The following is a 24850-nucleotide window of genomic DNA, read 5'->3' as shown; positions in this document are numbered from 1 at the left end:
TGCCGTGAGGGGTTAATGGCGGACATCCGCGCGATCGCTGATGTCCGCCATTACCGGCGGGTCCTCGGCTGCTTATAGCAGCCTGAACCTGCGGTGTATGATGCGAGCACCGCTCTGATGCTCGCGGTCATACACAGGACGTAGATGTACGTCCTGGTGCGCGAAGTACCGCCAAACCAAGACGTACATTTACGTCAGTGGTCGTTAAAGGGTTAAAGTTGCCTTAGGTCATGTAGGCATTTATCATATACCCATATAGTTACTGGAGTATCTGGATACATATTGTTTTCAGTCTAAGGCCCCTTTCACACTACAGGTATCATCCTGTAAAAAACCTCAGTTTTTACTCCCGTCAAAAAGTCCTGAAAATGACCGGCAAAAAATCCCATTCACGTCAATTGGATTTTTTGAACATCTTTTTGCGTCAGGTATGTCTGTTTTTACTGTGAGTTATTTTTGCTGCCATAAAAGACGGTGCATGCACTAATTTTTTGTCTGGCAAAAAAAATTGTGAAAAATCGGGCGTTAAAATCGAACATTGAAGTCTATGGGAACTGGATGTTAAAAAAATAAACCTCCGTTATCATCAGTTATTGTCAGGTTTTTTAACATCCGTTTTTTGTGCCTGATTAAAAAAATTTATGAAACTGGTAATAACGGATGATAACGGATGAACAACATCAGGTTTTTTAAGAAAGAAAAAATTAAAAATAACGGATGATGGTCTTCAGTTATCATCCATTATTACCATTTATTGCTTCCGTGTATTTTTCATCCGTTATTGTACAATAACGGCAGTAAGAAAGCAGGATGATATCTGTAGTGTGAAAGGGGCCTAACAAATCAATGATCTACTCCATTATCATCCAAAATCCTCCTTTTCCTAAAACCATATCAATGTTTTTCCCACCTAGACCCAATGTTGCATTTATAATATAGACTTGATGCAATCCTGGAAACCTTAGGATTCTAATAGTGAAAAATACAGTATATACCAAATAAAACACATACATAACACAAAAATTTAAGGATATCTGTAGTGCAAGGATAGGGGATAAGTTATATATCGCGGGGGGTCCAAGCGCTGGGGGCCCCCGGGATCTCCTGGACGGGGCGGCAGCAGTATGCTGGAAAGGGGGCTTTCCATCCCCGCATGACGCGGCGGCCGAAACGCCCCCTCCATGTACCCCATAGAGATACATGGAGGGGGCGTATCTGCCTTGGCTTTCTGCTAGGGATGAAACTTCACTTCCTGCAGACTGCCGCGGCCTCGTCCAGGAGATCCTAGGGGGCCCCAGCGCTCGAACCCCCGCAATCTATAACGTATCTCCTATCCTTTTGGATAGGGGAAAAATTATTTTGCGCTGGAATACTCCTTTAAACCAGCTACTGGCTCAGTCCTTTTTTGGCAGTCTGTTATCCTGTGTGCCGTCTTTGATGGCACTCCTTCTGTGTGACACAGCACTAAAATAATCAGATCCCTGTCAGTAAAAGTCTTGGACACTAGCTGTTGCTTATGCACTAGGGTAGTTGCCAGGGATACCTGTACCATTATTATTGATTTAATGGGATTACCTATGGCAGAGATGAGACAATCCTGTATAGCGAGTTGTGATACCAGTAATTTAATAGGTTCTTCTCATTTTGTCACTATTGTCAGTAATCTTTGAAGACCTGCATGAAAGACACATGTGGTGGCAGGGTGGTGCTGGTGATAGTGTAGGGTATATTGTTGTAAACCCTTAATTGTTGTGACGCCAGGGTGCGGTTTCCTCAATGTTATGGTCCTACCGCCAACCGTCCCACAAACGGCAGGGAGAAATAACAGAATGTCCACAGCAGATTTTCTGAAGTAAACTTGAAGTAACTTTACTGTATATTTTATGCAACGGAATGTAACAACAGTCTTTTACGAGTGAACCGGGATACAGGTTCCTCACAGGCTTGCTGGGACTCCGGATCAATGAGCTTTGATTGCTGGCCACTGTGCTACTATTTTTAGGAAATTTGAGTTTCTAGTAGTCACACAGGATTCAGTAATTTGAGCTTGAGTAGCTCACGTTTAGTGGCTGCAGATTCCTAGGCTTTGGGCCTGGCTTGAATTGGTGCTGAGATGATTAGTTGTGCTTGCTTTCATGTACAGGTCTCAAGAGAGAGAGTCTAGCGGCAGCAGCCCCTTATATATTAAGGGGATGGGACAAAGCTCATTGGTCAGCAGAACCTGTTTGTTATGAACCCAGTGAACTCTGGGTATCACATGACCCAAAGGTCCCTGAACCCTAATACAATTAATTAAAGGCAAGTGACCACACACATAATACTTCCTCTGATATCCTTAGTCACATTGCCATGTAGATGTAAATTAATAGATTAAAACATTTTTGGATCAATTTATTTAAACTCTTGAGGATATTGAGATTTTTCATTTTTGCACTTTTGTTTTTTTTTCTCCTCTACTTATAATAGCCATAACTCTTTAGATTTTTCACCTACGGACCCATATTAGGGCTTTTTTTTCTCCCAATAATTGTACTTTAGAATAACTTCACTCATATTATCACAAAATTTACAGTGAAATCAAAAATATATATTTTGGGGCAGAATTGAACGGGGGGAAAAAGCAAAATTTCAAATTTTGGTGCCTCCTATTTCTAGTCACTTTTCGATAACAATGACACATGGGGGTAAATTTATCAAAACCTGTCCAGAGGAAAAGTTGCTGACTTGCCCATAGAAACCAATCAGATTGCTTCTTTCATTTATCAGAGGCTTTTTCAAAAATGAAAAAGCAATCTGATTGGTTGCTATGGGCAACTCAGCAACTTTTCCTCTGCACAGGTTTTGATAAATCTCCCCCATTATCTTTTGTCTGTAGGTCCATACAATTAATATAGGTTTTGTTTTATTTAACTGCTTTCAAATACAAATATGCATTATAACTTTTTGTATGTAAATTAGCTTAAATTGCACAATGATCTGTACTTTTATTTCAACCAGATTTGTATTGATAGGACTTTATGATCTCTTGTTGTGGTTTTATTTTTTTCTGCTGTATGAAGTGACCAAAAATCAACAATTCTGGACTATGGGGGAGATTTATCAAAACTTGTGTAGAGAAAGAATGGTGTAATTGCCTTAGCAAACAATCAGATTGTTTCGTTTATTTTTCAGAGGCCTTTTTAAAAATGAAATAAGCAATCCTCTCAGCTAGTTCTCTCAGCTGACCAGGCGTTGTGGCTGACATGTAACACATTCCCTGCCATGGGGACACAGCGCCCACGAGGAATATCAGTGTATAAGCGCAGCAGCTGACAGTTAACCCATTCACGATAGAACTGCGACAGACATGTTACTAATTCCCCTGCCATGGGGACCATGCGTTCGCAGGGAGAATCAGTGTATCAGCGCAGCGGCTGACAGTTAACCCCTTTCCCGCCATGGGGATCATGTGTCCATGGGGGGAATCATGATATCAGCGCTGACAATAGCTGCGCCTGACATGTTTGTAATCCCCCCGCCATGGAGACCGTGCGACTGCGGGGAGAATCATTATATCAGCGCTGACAATTAACCTGTTCCCCGCCATGGGGACCATGCGCCCACGGGGGAATTAGAGCGGTGGCTGACGTATAACTTTATCCCCACCATGGGGACCATGTCCCCGCGGGGGGGAATATCAGCGCTTGTGGCTTCCCCCCACGAGCGCACGGTCCCCCATGGCGGAGAATGAGTTACAATTGAGCCGCAGCACTGATTCCCCCCGTGGGCGCATGGTCCCCATGGCAGTGGAATTAGTAACATGTCTGCTGCAGTGCTATCATGATTCCCCCATGGACGCATGGTCCCCATGGCGGGGAACGGGTTAACTGTCAGCCGCTGCGCAGATACACTGATTTCTCCCCGCGGGCGAATGGTCCCCATGGCGAGGGAATTAGTAACATGTCAGCCATAACGCTGATTCCCAGCGTGGGCACACAGTCCAAATGACAGGGAAATTAGTAACATGTCTGCTGCAGTGCTATCATGATTCCCCCCGTGGGTTTAGGTCTCCATGGCAGGGAATGGGTCAACTGTCAGCCACTGCGAAGCGAGCGCGAGCCCCCGATGAAGCTTCGGCTATCACAGCAAGACATCCTCTTGCTGTGGTAGCCGAAGTCGCACTGCAATAAACGGTGTTTGGGAATGAATATATAGGTCGAGTGACACACGCGCACACACCCCAGCCCCCGCAGTAACCAATGGTAGGGGTGGGTGTCAGCCAATTGAATGTAATGGGGCTGTGATGCTCAAGCACTGAAAAGGGCTGAGTCACCCTCTCACATTCTGGCTACTGGCTGCAACCAGACCCACTGGAAATGAAGTGTGCCCAGCTTCTGAGTGCACTTTATATAGGTGATACTCAAATAATTAGAATATCGTGCAAAAGTACAATTATTTAAGTAATTCAACTTAAAAGGTAAAACTAATATATGAGACTCATTACATGCAAAGCAAGATAGTTCAGCCGTGATTTGTCAAAATTGTGATGATTATGGCTTGCAGCTAATGAAAACCCCAAATCCACAATCTCAGAAAATTTGAATATGACATGCAATCAAGAAAACAAGTTGTGTACATAGAACAATATCAGACCTCTGAAAAGTATAAGCATGCATATGTACTCAGTACTTGGTTTGGGCCCCTTTTGCAGCAATTACTGCCTCAATGCGGCGTGGCCTGGAAGCTATCAGCCTGTGGTACTGCTGAGGTGTTATGGAAACCAGGATTTATTTATTTATTTATATAGCGCCTACAGATTCCTTCAGGATGCTTCAATAGCGGCCTTCAGCTCTACTGCATTGTTTGGTCTCATGTCTCTCATCTTTCGCTTGGCAATGCCCCATAGATTCTCTATGGGGTTCAGGTCAGGCGAGTTTGCTGGCCGATCAAGCACAGTAATCCCATGGTCATTGAACCAGGTTTTGGTGCTTTTGGCGGTGTGGGCAGGTGCCAAGTCCTGCTGGAAAAGGAAGTCAGCATCCCCATAAAGCTCGTCTGCGGAAGGAAGCATGAAGTGCTCCAAAATCTCCTGGTTGACCCTGTAATTAATGAAGCACAGTGGACCAACACCAGCAGATGACTTGGCTCCCCAAATAAACATAGACTGTGGAAACTTCAATCATCTTGTAGTGTGTGCCTCTTAATTCTTCCACCATAATCTGGGTCCTTGGTTTCCAAATGAGATGCAAAATATGCTCTCATCAGAAAAGAGGACGTTAGACCACGGAGCAACAGACCAGTTCTGTTTTTCTTTAGCCCAGGTAAAACGCTACTGATGTTGTTTTTATGATCAGGAGCGGCTTGACAAGAGGAATACAACATTTGAAGCCCATGACCAGTATCAATCTGTTTGTGGTGGTTCTTGATGCACTGACTCCAGCCTCAGTCTACTCCTTGTGAAAGTCCCCAATACTTTAGAATGGCCTTTTCCTGACATTCCTCTCCAGGCTGTGGTCATCCATGCTGTTTGTGTACCTTTTTTTTTTCCACACTTTTCCCTTCCACATAACTTTCTATTATTGTGCTTTGATACAGCACTTTGGGAACATCCTGCTTCATTTGCAATTACCTTTTGAGGCTTTCCCTCCTTATGGAGGGTGCCAATGATGGTTTTCTGTACAACTGTCAGGTCAGTAGTCTTTCCTATGATTATGTTTGCTACTGAATCAGACTGAGAGACCATTTAAAGGCTCAGGAACCCTTTGCAGGGGTTATGGCTTAATTAGATGCTTAGAGTGGGACACTTTGAGCCTGGAATATTGCACCTTTTCACACTATGCTGATTTTCTGAGATTGTGGATTTGGGGTTTTCATGAGCTGTAAGCCATAATCATCACAATTATGACATATAACGGCTTGCACTATCTTGCTTTGCATTGTAATGAGTCTCTCTCATATTTTAGTTTCACCTTTTAAGTTGCATTACTGAAATAATGGAACTTTTGCACGATATTCTAATTTTTCAAGCATCACCTGTAAAACGAGGAGGGCGTTCATTTAATCCTGATGGGGTTACAGACTAGCTATAAAAAAAATCATAGTTGCTCACTTCACTAACCCCCCGAAGTTGCTAATCCAACACTGTTGGGGTCCCAGCTGATTACTTATTCATTCTTATGACACTTGGATATTTTTATAATTTAATATTTATCTAGTATTTATATCACTTTATAATTTGCCCACTAAACTTACACACACACACACACACACACACACATATATAAATATAAAATATATATATATATATATATATATACACACATCCAGTAGAGCAGCACTCCAAAAAATAGAAAATGGAGATAAGGTGCAAGCTGTATGGGAGCCCGGGTTAGAGGATCCACTTCACATAAATTCCAAGAAGCAGCAGCACAAAAACGATATTGTGTCAAAAACGTGAAGGTTTATTCCATAGAACCAGTGAACAAAATTGCGAGCAACGTTTCTGTGACCTCATGTCACCGTTATCACTTGAGAACGGTGGCGTGAGGTCACAGAAACGTTGCTCGCAATTTTGTTCACTGGTTCTATGGAATAAACCTTCATCTTTTTGACACAATTTCGTTTGTGTGCTGCTGCTTCTTGGAATATATTTATATATATATATATATATATATATGTGTGTGTGTGTGTGAGTCTCAGATCTCCTGGTGGTAACTTGAATGAGGCAACACCAACAGTAGACTAGGCTTGTTTGTAGGAGTTCACATTTGTAATCCACCTGGACACAGCTGGTAGCTATTTCAACTAGGCCATTATAAGCAGCATATAGAAAAAAAATCAAATAATGATGTCCCTTTTTTGTGTTAGAAAGCTCATTTATGTTTCAAGTCCAATGAAGGTAGTCACCCATTTCAAGCCCCTTCTGCTAAGCAGATCGTACTCTGCGCACAGTGAATAAGTCATTGATATCTAACTAGGTGGAACTAATTTTCTGTGGCAAAGGGAGCTAAGTTAGGAGGAGCTGCACTCAGTCATCTGCTTATTTAGAAGATCAAAGATTATATTAATTAGTCATGAACTGGTTAGAGGTTACACTGATATTAGAGGAATAAATAATTACTATTAGTCTAAATATATATCTGTGTGTCATACTCCCTCTAATTTCCATATATTTTTAATCTGTTAATTGACATTTGTGGTGAGTCAGGCACAAATAAATCAAGCTGTACAGGTTTATGTTTGCCTCATATGCATCATGTATTTAATGATTTGGAGGCACTAAGCTTATATACTTTATACACATTTTTATATCACAAAGTTTTTTACATAAGTAGAATTTCTTTGCAGAAAAGTTTTCGATCTATTGTGCTATCCGTAGAACTAGAAAAAAAATCTCAGTATAGCCTTAGCCTTAAATTGTTGTTAGCAAGCTAATTTTTATGAGTTTGTATCCATTTAGCCCCTTGTTGGAATGGGACAGACTGATCAAATCTCATCTGATTTCCCTATTAGAAGTATAAATTAAAAGTATTCCAAAATTCCCAGGAAGGCATGGATATATGTGACTGTATCCATACAGTGACATACATGGTCTCTGTAACAAAAGAATTAAACTGAGCTGTATGTTTTTGGATTGTTTTGCAGTGTATTACTGTATCTAAAAGTGCAGTCTATTGTGCTTTCATATACAGTTATCAGAAAAAAAAATTGGCCAATGCTTTGGGGTTCATGGTTATAGCAAAGCTTTCTGTGCAAACTTTAAACATAACTCAAAAACGAGTCAGCATACATGACATTGGAAAAGCGACTAATCTCGAATAGTCTGTAATGGTATGGGAGGAAAATATACTGCCAAGGGTGGCCCCAAATCTTTGCAGGGAATTTTAATGTTTTTGAACACATTTTCGGAGACTAATTTGCATACTTCATCTCCAACACTTACCATAGGGCCCTTACGGACAATCCACCATTTATGAACTATTTAGTCCAAATATAAAAAACGCACAGAAAAGGCTTTCTAAGTGCCGTTACCCAAACAAAATTTTAAAATCAACTGGTGCCAGAAAGTTAAACAGATTTGTAAATGACTTCTATTTAAAAATCCTTAATCCTTCCAGTACTTATCAGCTGCTGTATGCTCCACAGGAAGTTGTATTACTTTCTGCAGTTCTTTCAGTCTGGCCATAGTGCTCTCTGTTGACACCTCTGTCCGTATCAGGAACTGTCCAGAGCAGCATATGTTTGCTATGGGGATTTGCTTGTACTCTGGACAGTTCCTGACATGGACAGAGGTGTCAGCAGAGAGCACTGTGGCCAGACTGAAAATAATTCCAGAAAGAAACACAACTTCCTGTGGAGAATAGAGCAGCTCTAAAGTACTGGAAGGATTAAGATTTTTAAATAGAAGTCATTTACAAAGCTGTTTAACTTTCTGGCACCAGTTGATTTGAAAAAAAGTAGTTTTCCACTTGTTTTCCACCCCTTTAATCCTCGGACATCCTTGAAAACAATGGGCATCTGGAGGCAGCTTCACTGGCATTGACTTTGGCTTTGAATTCCTGAGTAACCGGAAAAGATATATATAAACAAAGGTTTATTAAGGATTAAATTGGACAATGCGTTTCAAGGGTCCAGCCCCCTTTGTCAGGTCTGCAATCAAATTGATTATGATTACAGACCTCATGAAGAGGCCTGGACCCTTGAAATGTGTTGTCCAATTTAATCCTTAATAAATCCTTTGGAATAGATATTAGAGTCATAGCCTGGATCACAGTCTCCAGACATCCATTGTGTCCATGGACCCCTGAGGATCTTTCACTACCTGAGGTTTCAAAGGGTCTCCTCTTTTGATACAAACTATTTAGGACATAGATGGTGGATTGTCTGTATGTGCCCTACGCTGATCTTCATACACCTGGACCCCCTCCTAAAACCCAATTAATATTGCTCTTATGCTTTATATAATGGTACACTGTTTTTATGTTAATACTTTTATTTGGTTTAAATAAAAAAATCAGAATCAAAAACTTTTTATGTTGTACATCTCTGCAAAACCTTAACCTTTCACTTGAAAAAAAAAAAAAACAGAACATATTTGCATAATCTTTGGCCCAGCTTAAGCACAGGAAGTGAGGGAGGGACTAGCACTCCTCTGTGCTCACTCCTGTCCTGTCTATGAGAATCCTGTCTGAAGAGACCCAGCATAGCATAAGCAGACTTAGGGCAGAAGTGAATGCATGGAGAGTGAGGGTGGGCTTAGTGTTTGCCTCAGACACACCCCTGCCTGTGCAGTGGATGTCAGAATGAGTAAACAGCAGAACACAAGGATTTGTGAACCAAATACATAAGCTAGACACATAAAAAAGACATGTAAAGCATCTACATGACCTAGTGAGTAACATATATACATTATTATTTTTTCTTTAATATGAAACGTATGCTTTATATGAATATCAAAAATCTTTAACCAATTTTTTAACCAATTAAGACACATATTTTCTGTTTCGATTAGCCTAGATGACAGAACTAACTTGTGTATTTGCTATGTAAACCCCTCTTGAACTCCAGAGTGTTGGACTTAATAGTAACCTTGGCTGCAATTGGACTAGATTTCAGGTAGATGGATGCCCTTTAAACATTATTATAGCCTTGGGCTACTTGCCAATCATTGTGAATTCAAGACTATTTTAGTAGCGATCAGTTCCGGTACATGTGGACATAAGTGGTACTGAAAAGTAATAAAAAGTAGAGATTTTGTCACTTGTTTCCCCTTTTAGTGTTACTGGTTATCTTTAATATAGAAAGGTGTTTTGCTTTTTGCGGGGTTTTTTTTTTCTTTTTGTTTTTGTTTTGTTTTATTTTTATTTTACTTTTAGACATTTTTCTTTAGGTATAAGTTACTACTGTGATATTCTGTGACATTGTATAACCTTGCTTTTAATAAGCACTAAGCATTCACATTTTATTTATTGCATTCATCTTTCTTCCCCATTCTTTTATCTTGACATCCTTTTGTCTGTCTCTCTTCTCCTCAATGTCACTGTCAATTTAAGAGTTGAATTTTAAGATTTGGGCACAGTTAAATGTAACATACTTCTGTGTCTTTTCAGAAACAGCTGCACTGTGTCTCTGTGTTGTATATCTGTGCCCTTCCTTAGTGAATGAGCAGAGATCAAGCCTTTTATATGCAGAATTAAAAGGTGCTCCAATTATCTGGTCCTGTTGTGCAAAGAAGACCACCTTGTTCTGTGAGGCTGTTGTTTAGCAGGAGACTCACTTGTGTCCATCCATAACAAATGCCTTTTATTTAGAATGAACTAAGGCAATACTCACTCTACAACTCTTCTTTTAGTGGGGTGCTACTGTTCTGACTTTGTCAGCTGAAACAAGCAGGGCAAACCAGGCTTATTATCTGTGCTTACTTTTCATGATTAGGTCACGCATTCATTGAATTAAGTTTTCGTTTTTTACCACATGCCCTTCCCTGAAAGAAAAGAGACTGAATAAATGACATCCTCAAATGACATGAGCAACCTCTCTTAGCTTTGAGCAAAATGTAACACAATAGTCAAAAGTCCACTAATTAGGGTGGAGTGCTAATAAAATGATAAAAGGTCTATTGTTTTCTTTTTCATCTTGCCACGTACTGACAGCTTATCATGCACATTCCTTGTTTGTTTTGGCACTCTCCGTGTTCATTGTCGGTACTCAGGGCTTTGTTCACCTTTGCAGTTTCCAAAGGCATTTGGCTCTATTTTTTAGAAGCTGTGGGAAAAATCCATGTTCTTGTTTCCTTTTATAAATGTATATGATGGAATTTTTCTTTACGAAATTTTATTTACCGTACTTTCCATCCCATGAATGTGTCATTAAATAATGCCATTTGTTGTCACAATTTTTTATATATTTTGATGTATATTTTGCCTTGATATCCTATATATAGTTTCTAAAATAAGGAAAAACTAAACTTTCTATTTCTATGAGCCTATGAGCAAAGTAACGCTTACAGAATTTGTTAATGTTGTACATACACAGGAGTTAGCCTCTACAAGGCGCTCCACAGTTATTAGTGTGAGGGACCAACTCATTCAAATTAAATGGCTACATAGAGTTTACCTCATACCACAATGGCTATTCCGTATGAAGCTCCTTGCCACTGATGTTTGTACAAGATGTAGTCGAGCCAGCCGTACTCGGTCATATGATCTGGCAATGTCAGGTGTGCCAGGCCTACTGGTTGGATGTTCACACCTTCTTGAACACTGTATTGTGATTCCCCAATGTTTATGCCCCAATAAAAATTCTACTGGGTATAGTTGATCCCAACCCAATGTGGCCATCAGCTTTATAGATAACTGGTATTTTACGCTGGGAAGAATTGGAAGCCCCTAAGGTCCCTTCTGTTGCTCACTGGGTTCGTTTGGTTGAGGCTGATATTCCCATGTACAAAGTCACATTAAGCCAGGGGAAAGACTGAGAAATGTAATCACATATGAGAACCTTGGTTGAGTGTGAATGCACAGGAAGAAGGGTTGAATGGGGTAACATACTGTGTTGATCCAGAGGAAGGCAGAAAATGCATGCCTCTGCATCCATTCCAATCCATGCATTGAGATGTCTTTGTGATGCATAGTTTTTGCCATTTTATTGTTCAATATGCAAAAATTTACATTTAACCTGTTAAGGAAGAAGGGTGTACAAATACGCCCTTGTGTCTTGTACTTAAAGGAGTAGTCCAGTGGTGACTCAGTGGTGAGCAACTTATCCCCTATCCTAAGGATAGGGGATAAGTTGCAGATCGCGGGGGGTCCGACCGCTGGGGCCCCCTGCGATCTCCTGTACGGGGCCCCGACAGCCCGCGGGAAGGGGGCGTGTCGACCTCTGCACGAGGCGGCGGCCGACACGCCCCCTCAATACAACTCTATGGCAGAGCCGAAGCGCTACCTTCGGCAATCTCCGGCTCTGCCATAGAGATGTATTGAGGGGGCGTGTCGGCCGCCGCTTCGTGCGGGGGTCGACACCCGCTATCTGGGCCGAGAGCCGGGGACCCGTACAGAGAGATCGCAGGGGGCCCCAGTGGTCGGACCCCCCGCGATCTCAAACTTATCCCCTATCCTTAGGATAGGGGATACGTTTTTCACCAGGGCATACAGGGCGTACCTGTATGCCCTGAATCCTTAAAGGGGTACTCCGGTGGAAAACAATTTTTTTTTTTTTTTTATCAACTAGTGCCAGAAAGTTAAACAGATTTGTAAATTACTTCTATTTAAAAATCTTAACCCTTCCAGTACTAATCCGCTGCTCTGTGATCCACAGGAAGTTCCTTTCTTTTTAAATTTATTTTCTGTCTGACCACAATGCTCTCGGCTGACACCTCTGTCTGTCTCAGGAACTATCAAGAGTAGGATAGGTTTGCTATGGGGATTTGCTCCTGCTCTTGACAGTTCCTGAGACAGACAGAGGTGTCAGCAGAGAGCACTGTGGTCAGACATAAAATTAATTTAAAAAGAAAAGAACTTCCTGTGGAGCATACAGCAGCTGATAAGTACTGGAAGGATTAGGATTTTTAGATAGAAGTATGTTACCAATCTGTTTAACTTTCTGACACCAGTTGATTAAAAAAAACAATTTTACCGCAGTGCCCCTTTTTAAGCTTCACTCACTAAAGAGCAGTGAGTGCCGGCTACTATTAGTATCCAGACACTCACTGTTAATGACAGGCAGCAGTGATCCCACTGCTGCCAGTCATTAAACCTTTAGACGCTGTGATCAATGCCAATCACGGCATCTAACGTTAAAGTGAAACATCTGCAGTAACTCAGTGGAGGAGGAGTGGTCCCCTGCCTCCTTTTGCCTATCGCCGATTCACTGATGTAGCCTTGTTTAGCCAGGCTATATAAATGGATCACACTGTATAATGCTATGCCATTGCAAAAGCATTATACAGTAAATGCAATTTAATGATTGCATATCAAAGTCCCCTATGCGGTGTATAAAAAATAAATAAATACAAATTTCTAAAATGATATAAAACCACCTCCCCTAAAAAATATAAATAAATGTACATATTTGGGATCGCTGCGTGCGTAAATGTCCAAACTATTAAAATATAATGTTTATGATCCTTGATGGTAAACTGCGTAAATGTAAAAAGAAAATATCAAACACCAAAAATACTGATCATATAATGATAAAAAGCCATCAAAAAGTCCCATCAAAGCAAAAATGGTACCGATTAGAAACTACAGGTCATGGCGCAAAAGAAAAGAGCCCTCATACATTCCCGTTTACGGAAATATAAAGTTATAGGGGTCAAAAAAGGACAATTTTATGCATATTAATTTTGTTAACCTAAAGTTAGCATTTTTTTTAAGTAGTACAATAAAAAACGTTGTACTGTAAATTGGGTATTGGGTATTGACCTACAGAATAAAGTTAATGTATCATTTTTACCATAAAGTGCACTGCATAAAAACCAAATCCCTCAAAAGTTGCAAAATTGCAGTTTACCTATGAATTTCCGCCTGCAAATATAAATTTTTTTGTTTCAAGGCACATCTTATGGTAAAATAAAAGATGTCATTACATAGTACAATTGGTCGTGCAAAAAACAAGCATCATATGAGTCTGTAGGTGAAAAAATAAGAGTTATGGATTTTTAGTAGAGAAAGAAAAAACAAAAATGCAAAAATAAAAATTGGCCAGGTCCTTAAAGGGGTATTCCGGCCTTAGGCATCTTATCACCTATCCAAAGACAGCCCCTCCCATAGAGATCAATGAAGGGGGAATGGCGTGGCGTCACGAAGAGGCGTGGCGTGACGTCATGTCTCCATCCCGGGAGCAGCGCCCGGCACAGAATGCCGGGTGCAGAATGGAGATCACAGGGGGGGTCACAGCGGCGGAACCCCGCGATCAGACATCTTATCCCCTATCCTTTAGAAAGGGGATAAGATGTCTAAAGCTGGAATACCCCTTTAAGGCCAAAATGGGCCATGTCATTAAGGGGTTAAAAAAATAAATAATGTACTGTACATACAGAATAATTATTAAAATATATAAGTATACAGAATTTTTTTAAATAGCAGGATTACTTATACTGATAAAGATTGTTGACTGCTGGATTGTAGCCCAAGGGTGTCTCTAGGCATTAAAGGGGTTATCCAGGAAAAATCTTTTTTTTATTTATCAACTGGCTTAATCCTTTCAGTACTTATGAGCTTCTGAAGTTAAGGTTGTTCTTTTCTGTCTAAGTGCTCTCTGATGACACGTGTCTCGGGAACCGCCCAGTTTAGAAGCAAATCCCCATAGCAAACCTCTTCTAAACTGGACGGTTCCCGAGACAGGTGTCATCAGAGGGCACTTAGACAGAAAAGAACAACCTTAAAGGGGTTCGCTGGTGTTTACACATCTTTTCCCCCATCCAAAGGATAGGGGATAAGATGCCTGATCGCGGGAGTCCCGCCGCTGGGGACCCCCGGGATCATGCACACGGCACCCCATTTGTAATCAGTCCCAGAGCGAACACGCTCTGGGGACTGATTACAAACAGGGTGCCGCGATCAGGCATCTTATCCCCTATCCTTTGGAAGGGGGAAAAGAAGTGTAAGCACCGGAGAACCCCTTTAACTTCAGAAGCTCATAAGTACTGAAAGGATTAATATTTTTTTAAAGAAGTAATTTACAAATCTGTTTAACTTTCTGGAGCCAGTTGATATATAAAAAAAAATGTTTTTTCCTGGATAACCCCTTTAAGATGCAAGCCATTAACCCTGGATAAAAGGATTACTACCCCTAACATTTTTCCCACTAACCAGCTTCCCCACACTGCAGGTACATTGGGATGGTTGAGGAGAGAAGAAGCACTAACCTATATAGTGTTAATAACTTTCCTGAGGCACTGTGTAAATGTTCTGTCTACTTGTAATAAAGATAGGGTGAAGTAGTCCCTTTTGAAAAAAAAATACTTTTTTTGGGGGGGGGAGGATTTTTAGGCAATGCACTTTACGGTACAATTGCATTACCCATTTTTACATACTTTTTTGTTTTATTGTACTACTTAAAAAAAAAAAAAAAAAGTTACACTTTTTGTAAAAAAAAAAAAGTCTGCTTAAAGAGTACCTGTCATATCCCAGAAAAACACAAATGTTTTATCAGTTTTATTCTTTAAGTTGGTTTGTCACTCTTCCATTTGGTTGAATTTCCACTTAAAGGGGTACTCCGCCCCTAGACATCTTATCCCCTATCCAAAGGATAGGGGATAAAATGTCAGATCGCCGGGGTCCCGCTGCTGGGGACCCCGGGGATCGCTGCTGTGGCACCCCGCTATCATTACTGCGCAGAGCGAGATCGCTCTGCACGTAATGACGGGCAATACAGGGGCCGGAGCATCGTTACGTCACAGCTCCGCCCCTCGTGACGTCACGGCCCGCCCCCGTCAATACAAGTCTATCCTTTGGATAGGGGATAAGATGCCAGGGGCGGAGTACCCCTTTAAGGGAGAAGTTACACAAAGGTGCATTGGTGATCAACAGCGAGCATACGCTCAAAACGCGTCCTACTTGTCTGACATTCGAGTAGCACAGTGGTTTGGTGTCTATCATATAAACTTTTTTCAAAGGATTATAATAGAGACTAAGGGGGAGATTTATCAAAACCTGTGCAGAGAAAGAGTGGTGCATTTGCCCATAGCTACCAATTTGATTGCTTCTTTCATCTTTTAATCTCTTAAGGACCAGGGGCGTACATGTAAACCCTGCGCCCGGTCCCCTGCTATGACTCTTACTCTTTGTAGGCTGGCAGAGTAAAAGTTGGGGTTGTACTAGGAATGGGGTTTAAGTGATGGAAGGAACTGGTTTTAATCTTGGCTATCCTCCACTGACTTCTCTCACATAGAAGAGTGTAGTGTAACCTTTCTTGTATATCTCTCCCTCTTTGGGATAGTTTGCTGTGTGCTTGCTTAGTTGTTTGCTGTCCTGTTTAGTACTAAACTGATATTTCTGCTAAAGATAGACAGGATTAAGTAAAAACAAATCTATATTAAATTGGTATCTTTGTAATTTCACTGACCTCACCAAACATAATTTCTTTTGTTTTACTTTATATATAAACTTGAAGCATGTCAATGCAAAGTACAACGTGCCCCTCAAAAAATAAGCCCTAATACTCCTTTGTTAAAGGGGTATTCCAGGAGAAAAAAATGTTTTATATGATCTGGCTCCAGAAATTTAAACATTTGTAAATTACTTCTATCAAAAAATCTTAATCCTTCCAATAATTATCAGCTGTTAAAGTTGAGTTGTTCTTTTCTGTCTGGAAACAGTGATCTCTGCTGACATCTCTGCTTGTCTCGGGAAATGCGCAGAGTAGAAGAGGTTTGCTATGGGGATTTGTTTCTACTCTGGACAGCTCCCAAGACAGGTATCATCAGAGAGCACTTAGACAGAAAAGAACAACTCAACTTCAGCAGCTCATAAGTACTGAAATCATTACGATTTTTTAATAGAAGTAATTGACAAATCTTTTTAACTTTCTGGAGCCAGTTGATATATAAAAAAAAACTTTTTGACAGGATAACCCCCTTTAACCCCTTAAGGACTCAGCCCATTTTGGCCTTAAGGACTCAGACAATTTAATTTTTACGTTTTCATTTTTTCCTCCTCGCCTTCTAAAAATCATAACTCTTTTATATTTTCATCCACAGACTAGTATGAGGGCTTGTTTTTTGCGCGACCAGTTGTCCTTTGTAATGACATCACTCATTATATCATAAAATGTATGGCGCAACCAAAAAACACTATTTTTGTGGGGAAATTAAAACGAAAAACGCAATTTTGCTAATTTTGGAAGGTTTTGTTTTCACACCGTACAATTTATGGTAAAAGTGACGTGTGTTCTTTATTCTGAGGGTCAATACGATTAAAATGATACCCATTATTCTATACTTTTATATTATTGTTGCGCTTAAAAAAAATCACAAACTTTTTAACCAAATTAGTACGTTTATAATCCCTTTATTTTGATGACCTCTAACTTTTTTATTTTTCCGTATAAGCGGCGGTATGAGGGCTCATTTTTTGCGCCATGATCTGTACTTTTTTTTAATACCACATTTGCATATAAAAAACTTTTAATACATTTTTTATAAATTTTTTTTAATAAAATGTATTAAAAAAGTAGGAATTTTGGACTTTTTTTATTTTTTTTCGTTCACGCCGTTCACCGTACGGGATCATTAACATTTTATTTTAATAGTTCGGACATTTACGCACGCGGCGATACCAAATATGTCTAAAAAAAAATTTTACGCTTTTTGGGGGTAAAATAGGAAAAAACTGACGTTTTACTTTTTTATTGGGGGAGGGGATTTTTCACTTTTTTTTTACTTTTACTTTTACATTTTTTTACATTTTTTTTTACACTTGAATAGTCCCCATAGGGGACTATTCATAGCAATACCATGATTGCTAATACTGATCTGTTCTATGTATAGGACATAGAACAGATCAGTATTATCGGTCATCTCCTGCTCTGGTCTGCTCGATCACAGACCAGAGCAGGAGATGCCGGGAGCCGCACGGAGGAAGGAGAGGGGACCTCCGTGCGGCGTTATAAATGATCGGGTCCCCGCAGCAGCGCTGCGGGCGATCCGATCGTTCATTTAAATCGCGAACCGCCGCAGATGCCGGGATCTGTATTGATCCCGGCACCTGAGGGGTTAATGGCGGACGCCCGCGAGATCGCGGGCGTCGGCCATTGCCGGCGGGTCCCTGGCTGCGATCAGCAGCCGGGATCAGCCGCGCATGACACGGGCATCGCTCAGATGCCCGCGGTTATGCTTAGGACGTAAATGTACGTCCTGGTGCGTTAAGTACCACCTCACCAGGATGTACATTTACGTCCTGCGTCCTTAAGGGGTTAATGTCATGGATTTTAGGCAGAAAAAATGAATATACGGGAAAACACAAAAGTCACTGCAGCAGGATTGGGTTAATAGAAAGTTTTAATTTAAATTACAGCACTGTTTAAAACTGAAGTACATATGATTAATATATAAAGGGTGGGGTGGGGGTTAATAGCTCATAACCAATATTATAAAGGGAAAGTTTTATATTTTAATGAAAATCATCAAAATTTCTTAAAATAAATGTTTAACATAAAACGTGTTTTAAAAATTAGGTCATTTTCTGATTTAAACATTCTTTTCTAAGGTATAGGCACACATGATTCATATGCTGTGGATTTTCCACACTGAATCCATACAACTGCTGAAAATTTTTTATGGATTAGGTGTGAATGTTGACCTGCTATACCAGCCAACTAGGGTCGGACATATTGGAATTCAATTGTCCAGCTCTTTTGTCTGTTTGGAGATAAGCCAACACCAGAGCAGTTCGGCAGCAGTTTACCTCCTTTAACATTTATAACAGACAAACTTTTTGCCTGAGCTGAACATTCATGTGTATGGGGTGAATAGGAGAGAGAACTGTTTGTCTGACAGCAGATGAAGGTGTATTGACAGAGTCTGATGTCTAGTTTTTATTCTTGATTATTGGTTTGGTTTTTTAGCTGTCAATGTGTTTACTGATATGTATTATATTTGTCAAACCTTTTATGTACTAAGTTAATGCTTCATCTATTTTTTTTTTTTCTCCCATTAAGTGCCTTAGTCGTGACGCAGCTGGGAATATTAGCATTCAGTTCTTGGGCACAGTGGTGAGTACAATTTTGTACTGCTTGACTGAAGGAGTGCTTGTTTGCATAGAGTGTAACAAATAATAACATTTAATTACAAGAGTCTATAGCTTCTAGACCCCATACTATAGTCTATAGATGTCCACCTCTTGGGGTTAAAGGAGTATAACTGTTGTGGACACAAAAGAACACGGTTTCTGTACTGTTAGGATACCTGCACACTGATGAAAGCCTGAGGGCCTTTTTTTATTTAAACTCCAAAATACGTGCTGTGCAAGTATCCCACAAGACTGCATATGCAAAAACTTGTATATTTGCATCATTGTGAGCAGAAATGACCTAGAAAAAGGTTGCATGTAAAAGGAAATTATAAAATGCTCAAAATGTATTACTGAGGAAGGCCACTTTTATGTGGACACCAAACATAAGCGTACCTAAGAAAATGTGTCTGTCTGGTCTAACAGGTATGGCTCAATTTTTAATGTTGGTGCAACTTTAGCCATGTTTCCCACTTTTAATTGCATACATGCTTTGACAATATTGATTAATCTTTCCTAGTATCCCAGAATTATACACTACCAGCAAAGTGCAGGCCTGCGAAAGTTGTTTGCACCGTTTAGCCATGTGTTTTGGAATTTAATATGCAAACCTGCTTTAGACTACTGAAAAACAGAAAAAAAAATATTTCATACTACTTAAAGGTCTGGTAGTCTAAGGAAATAGACTAGGTCAGTGTCACTAACTTTGGTTGTCTGGGGTTAATGGAGTGGGAGTGGTTAAGTCAGATGCAGTTAAGTTTAGTGCTATCATATTCTGTATATTGAAGCAAACTACAAATTTGCATGTAGTTACCTAGTTACATCTATCTATAAAGTGCTATTTAGCACATTATACACACACAGCCCTGCTGCGCACACATTATAAATACACATTCCGTTTCATCTCCTTCCCCAAATTACACAGATTGGTGCTAGCCATGAGGAGGGAGAGAACTGCAGCTATGCATGGCTGTTCGGTTCTCTCAGATACTGGGCAGCGGGCTGTATTAACAAACACTTGTACTCCGGGAACCTTTTAGCAAAAAATCATGTTAAAACTTCATTTTTAATCTTCTTGTTAAAATGCTAGTACACACATAACGCACACAATTCAACTTGGTCCGCAACCAATACCGCATTTATAGTGCAGGCGACTGTTCAGATTCACATCTTCAAAGCCAACAATATTTCAAATCGTTGTTTTTGTTAGCTTTCCAATTTCAATCGGTTATTGGTACCAGTGCCAGTCCACACACTAAAAGCATACGATCCATTTAGTATCATTAACACATATACAGGTAAATGGCATAGTATATGTTTTCATGTTTGTTTCATATAATATGGTTCTTGGGCTGTTGTAAAGATAGCGGGGATATTTATTTAAAATGGTCTAATGTTATTTAAGCCTGCTGCCTATGGTTTACAATATGATGCTATATGTATACTAACTTACTGACTGAATTAATGTTGGCCCTTTTTCCATCATAGGTTTAATATTATGTTTATATATATATATATATATATATATATATATGTGTGTGTGTGTGTGTGTGTATATAATAAACTTATCAATATTACCTAGTGATTTATTAATATCCATATATATATATATATATATATATATATATATATATATAACCACAATTATTTATTACAGGTTATTTGTGCTGCACTCGCTAGTATATTGCCCCTTGTAGTGGTTCAGTTAGTGTACCACGATCCTGTAGTATATTGTCTCTTGTAGCAGTGCATTCAGATTGCCGGGATCCTGTAATGTGAAACTCAGCAGGAAATAGTATGAGTTTTATTACGTTAGAAATGCAAGAACGAGGCATGGAGTACCTTCCTGATTAGCTGGTATCGATCCCTCCTCCCTGAACCTGTCGGGTAACCATCCAGAACAGGTTATAGTCTGCGTCACTGAGATGACACTTCAGCCGTGGATTGGAAAAAAACAATGTATACGTCATGAAAGGAGGGGTGGATTGAGATATATGTGAGCTAGTTTTGTTAGGTAGTGTACCGCCAACATCAGAGCCGCACGCACATATAATTATCCTTCAGTGAGGGCATAGGGCTGTATTGTCACTTTTGCCAATCATGCAGTTATGACAGGCTACCCTGACTGCAGACTAGAAGGTGTCCATATCACTTTTTCTTTTTCAATTGATAGCCGTCTAAAGTCTGTTCACTTACTCACTGCTTTAGCTGCTGCAGGGGGGGCGTTACCCGGCAGGCATGACTTCAGATGAAGCCTGAATGGTAACGCTTCCGCCCTTCCCTGTTCTATGCTGCGCTCAGTCTCGGGAGCGCGCATAGAACAGGGAGACACTCACGTCAGACAACCTGTGAGTCCCCTTCTTACTGTTGTGCAGATGGCGAGGCATACAGAAAGAAGGGACATCGGGGCGTGCTGCCTGCCGTGCACCATGCGCTACATAGCATATGTGAGGGAAGAGGGGGACACAAGGCAGGGGGAAGTGATTATGTCCCTGCGCATAGAGCACCTTGCTTGCCGTGCACAGCGCTCACTCCCGCCTGCATGATTGACAGGCAGGAAGAGAGAGCTGAGCAGAGTCTCACTTCCAGAAAACGGACCAGTGCCCGTCTGGCACTGGTCCTAAGCCTATGCAGCGGCCTATGCAGCGCCTGAAAAACACTATGCAAGAGAGACCCCTAGTGGCCACTTTTTAGCAAGGTAAAAACTGATATAAGCGTTAATTTTTTACGTAAATTTGTTTTCCCTTAGTCCTAACAGCAGCACAAGTGGGGGGTGTTCTGCCCCTGTGAAGCTGGCAGGACGGTGGAATTTTTAATTCCGCCCAAGTAATTAAACATTTAATTAGTACCCCATATAAGGCCTCCTCCCTTAGGCCACATTGCTTTATAACAAGTAACGAACAAAAATATACGGGCGGGAAATTTGTGTGCTGCTGTTAGGACTAAGGGAAAACAAATTTTACGTTAAAAATTAACGCTTCCCTTGCGTCCTAACCAGCAGCACAAGTGGGGACTTAGCAAGTAACAACACAAATAGGGAGGGACTACGGCAAAGTGGCACTTAGGATTGATTGCCCAAAGGCCAACTCTTCCGATCGTTTGGCATTAACCCTGTAATGACTAATAAACGTATTATGGGTGCCCCAGGAGGCAGCCGCACAGATTTGTTCTAGAGGAACAGCTTTCCTTTCTGCAAAGGAAGCAGAGACTGCCCTAGTAGAATGGGCAGTAACAAAGGCAGGAGGAGTTAAGTCCTGGGCTACAAAGGCCTCCCGGATTGCCTCCTTAATCCATGTACTCAGAGAGGGTTTAGAGGCTTTAAGACCTTTGTTCTTCCCTGAAAAGGAAACAAGAAGGTGCTCCGATCTTCTAAATTCTTCAGTTCTGAAGATGTAGACTCTGAGAATTCTTGAGATGTCCAGAGTGTGGTCAGCAAATTCCTCGGGAGAGGCTGGATTAGGACACAGAACTGGAAGGGATATGACCTGGTTGGTGTTGGAAAACGTCGGAACCTTAGAAACAAAGGTGGGTAAATATCTCAACAGGACTCTGTCCTGGAGAAACAATGTATAAGGCTAAAGGGCCGAAAGGGCCTGAAGCTCGCCAACCCTTTTGGCTGAGGTTATGGCCAATAAGAAGGTGACTTTAAGGGACAAATACCTAAAGTCGACTTCTTCTAGCGGTTCAAAGGGATGAGAGCATAACCCCCTTAAGAACGGTAGGCAAGGGGGCGTGGCTTGTGCAGCGGTCTGAGCGGTCGCATGTAGCGGTAGCTCCCGCCCCGAACCTGGGATATCTTTCTCCTGTTTAGTATCCTGACTCCCGAGACACCACCTGGACGTACCGGAACCATGGGGAGCACTAATAAGGCTGACCAGAACCGGAACAAAGATAAATCTGCAGTGGAAAAGCTGCAGGAGTTTGCACGGGGCCCTGTCCAAGATGGCGCCGGCAGCGCGGCCTGCACGGCCCCGTAGCCGGAGGAAGTGGAGGACGATTCTCCTGAGTCCGGAAGCCCCGAAGACTCTGGCTCGGATCTCACCTTGAAGCAGGTGACAGAACAACTACTCCAAGCGATCTCGTCCTGCCAGACGACGCTCACAGGGAAGCTGGAGGAGGTGAAGGTGGACGTGGACCTGCTGCATCAGGACCTGCAGAATGTACGAGGCCGGTTGGTGCAGGTCGAGGACCGTGTCTCTACTCTGGAGGATACGGTATCTCCGATGCCGAATACTATCTCCACGCTGGAATCGCAGCTGTCCATGTGTAAACAGAAGCAGGATGATCTGGAGAACAGACTGCGAAGGAATAATGTTCGCATCATTGGACTACCTGAGCGGGCTGAAGGTCAGGCGCCGGCCATGTTTGCTGAGCGGTGGTTCCGTGAGTTGTTCCCCAATGCCCCATTCTCCGTGGCGTTTACAGTTGAGAGGGCCCATAGGGTCCCGGCCCGGGCTCCACCACCTGGGGCCCCTCCTAGGCCGTTCTTGGCCCGTATCCTGAACTGTAACGACCGTGATTTATTACTGCGTCAGGCTCGACAATTAGGGGACATCACCTATGATAATGTGAAAGTATCCTTTTTCCCAGACTTTTCTGCTGATTTACAGAAAAAGAGGGCAACCTTTGCTACTGTGAAGGCGCGTCTTCGAGAATTGCAAATTTCTTACTCAATGGCATATCCTGCCCGCCTGCGGGTACAAGATGGAGATCGAGCGGTTTTCTTCACTGATCCAGCGGAGGTGTTGGAATGGCTGCGCAGAAGGAGAGGAGCTTCCCCCCGCATGGTGGCATGAGTGATCCTGCTAGTCCTGATCCCTTTTTTCATGTTTGCTCCCCGTCGCACAGCACCCTGGCCCTGATGGGTGGTAGTTGAAGCCATTCCCGGTGGTGGGAGGGGGACTCCGCTTTATTGATAACATCCCGGGTTCACCCCCGTATATAGAAGTCACCTATATTACATCTACAGACTATGGTGAGCTTGTTATAGCTGGTTGAGTACTGGACTTGGATTTTTGACTGTGTTTTCGTGGGATTCTACGGTATCTTAATTTTTGGGTTTTCAATTGGTTAATGGTTTTGGCCCGCACTTATGATTCTTTGCTGGGGACTGTATGGTATGTGTTGCTTCTGGGGGGGGGTGAGGGGTGGCCTCGGGGAGGGAGGGGAGGTGGGGGGTTTTTGACTTTCTGTTTAATGCTCTTTTTTGTTTTCTTTAATGATGGCTGCTTATAGAGTGATGTCCTGGAATGTTAGGGGATTGGGGTCCCCTAAAAAGAGGGTACTAGTCTTTTCTCATATACGGAAATTTCAACCACAGATAGTGTGTCTACAAGAGACGCATCTCGTCCCATCCAGGTGTCACCTCCTGGGGAGGCCGTGGGTGCAGTGGCGAGCTCACTCCTGCCACACGTCCTTCTCACGGGGTGTCTCCTTGTTGATACATAGATCCCTTAGATGGGAGCCCGTTACTGTCAAGGTCGACCCCTTAGGTCGTTTTATATTGGTTCACGCCTATGTGAATAATGACCCCTTAATCCTGATTGGTATTTATAATCCCCCGCCAGCTACGTTAGAGGTGTTCCACATAGCAATATCCTTTGCAGCAGCGTACCCGGGTGTTAAATGTCTGTGTATGGGGGACTTCAATATGATTCCAAATATGTCTATAGACCGACATGTGGGGGGACTGGGTAACCCTTCCGGGGGCCCCAGTCCCTTCGCGGCTCTCATGCTCGAAGTGGGTTGGATTTATTTATTTAGGGTTAGACACCCAAGTGCAAGAGTATATTCCTGTTATAACTTAGGGCATAACTCTCTATCCCGTATAGATCACGCTTTTGGATCCTCCGCTTTGGCGGGGGTGGTGTCCGAGATTTATTACCATACCAGAGCTATTTCTGACCATTCACCCCTGTTACTTTCAAATAATGTCCCTTCTGTTTCTGTTCATAGAAGATGGAAGGTGCATCCCTTTTGGCTGCAGCTTTTAGATCCGGTGGACAGGATCCCTGACCAACTGCAGGTATTTCTAGGGACACAGGACTGTGAGACGGACCCTGGTATACTGTGGGAAACTCTGAAAGCATACTTGAGAGGTTGTCTTAGATCATCCATCTCTTATCTGAAGAGGGAAACCTCAG

General features: G+C 41.7%; 1 protein-coding gene across 2 annotated transcripts in view; it reads left to right on the top strand.

The window, feature by feature from the left end:
• Nucleotides 1-24850, top strand: part of PCCA (propionyl-CoA carboxylase subunit alpha) — a 1119575-nt gene that overhangs the window by 982752 nt on the left and 111973 nt on the right. For both annotated transcript variants that reach the window (XM_056555680.1, XM_056555679.1), the window contains exon 21: nucleotides 18637-18690. In XM_056555680.1, coding sequence (XP_056411655.1) covers nucleotides 18637-18690 — 54 coding nt within the window. The remainder of the gene's footprint in view (nucleotides 1-18636; nucleotides 18691-24850) is intronic.

The sequence above is a fragment of the Hyla sarda genome, chromosome 2 (assembly GCF_029499605.1).
Source record: "Hyla sarda isolate aHylSar1 chromosome 2, aHylSar1.hap1, whole genome shotgun sequence".
Taxonomy (NCBI): domain Eukaryota; kingdom Metazoa; phylum Chordata; class Amphibia; order Anura; family Hylidae; genus Hyla; species Hyla sarda.
Note: the sequence above shows the minus strand (reverse complement) of the source record. Positions and strands in the feature narration are given on the sequence as shown.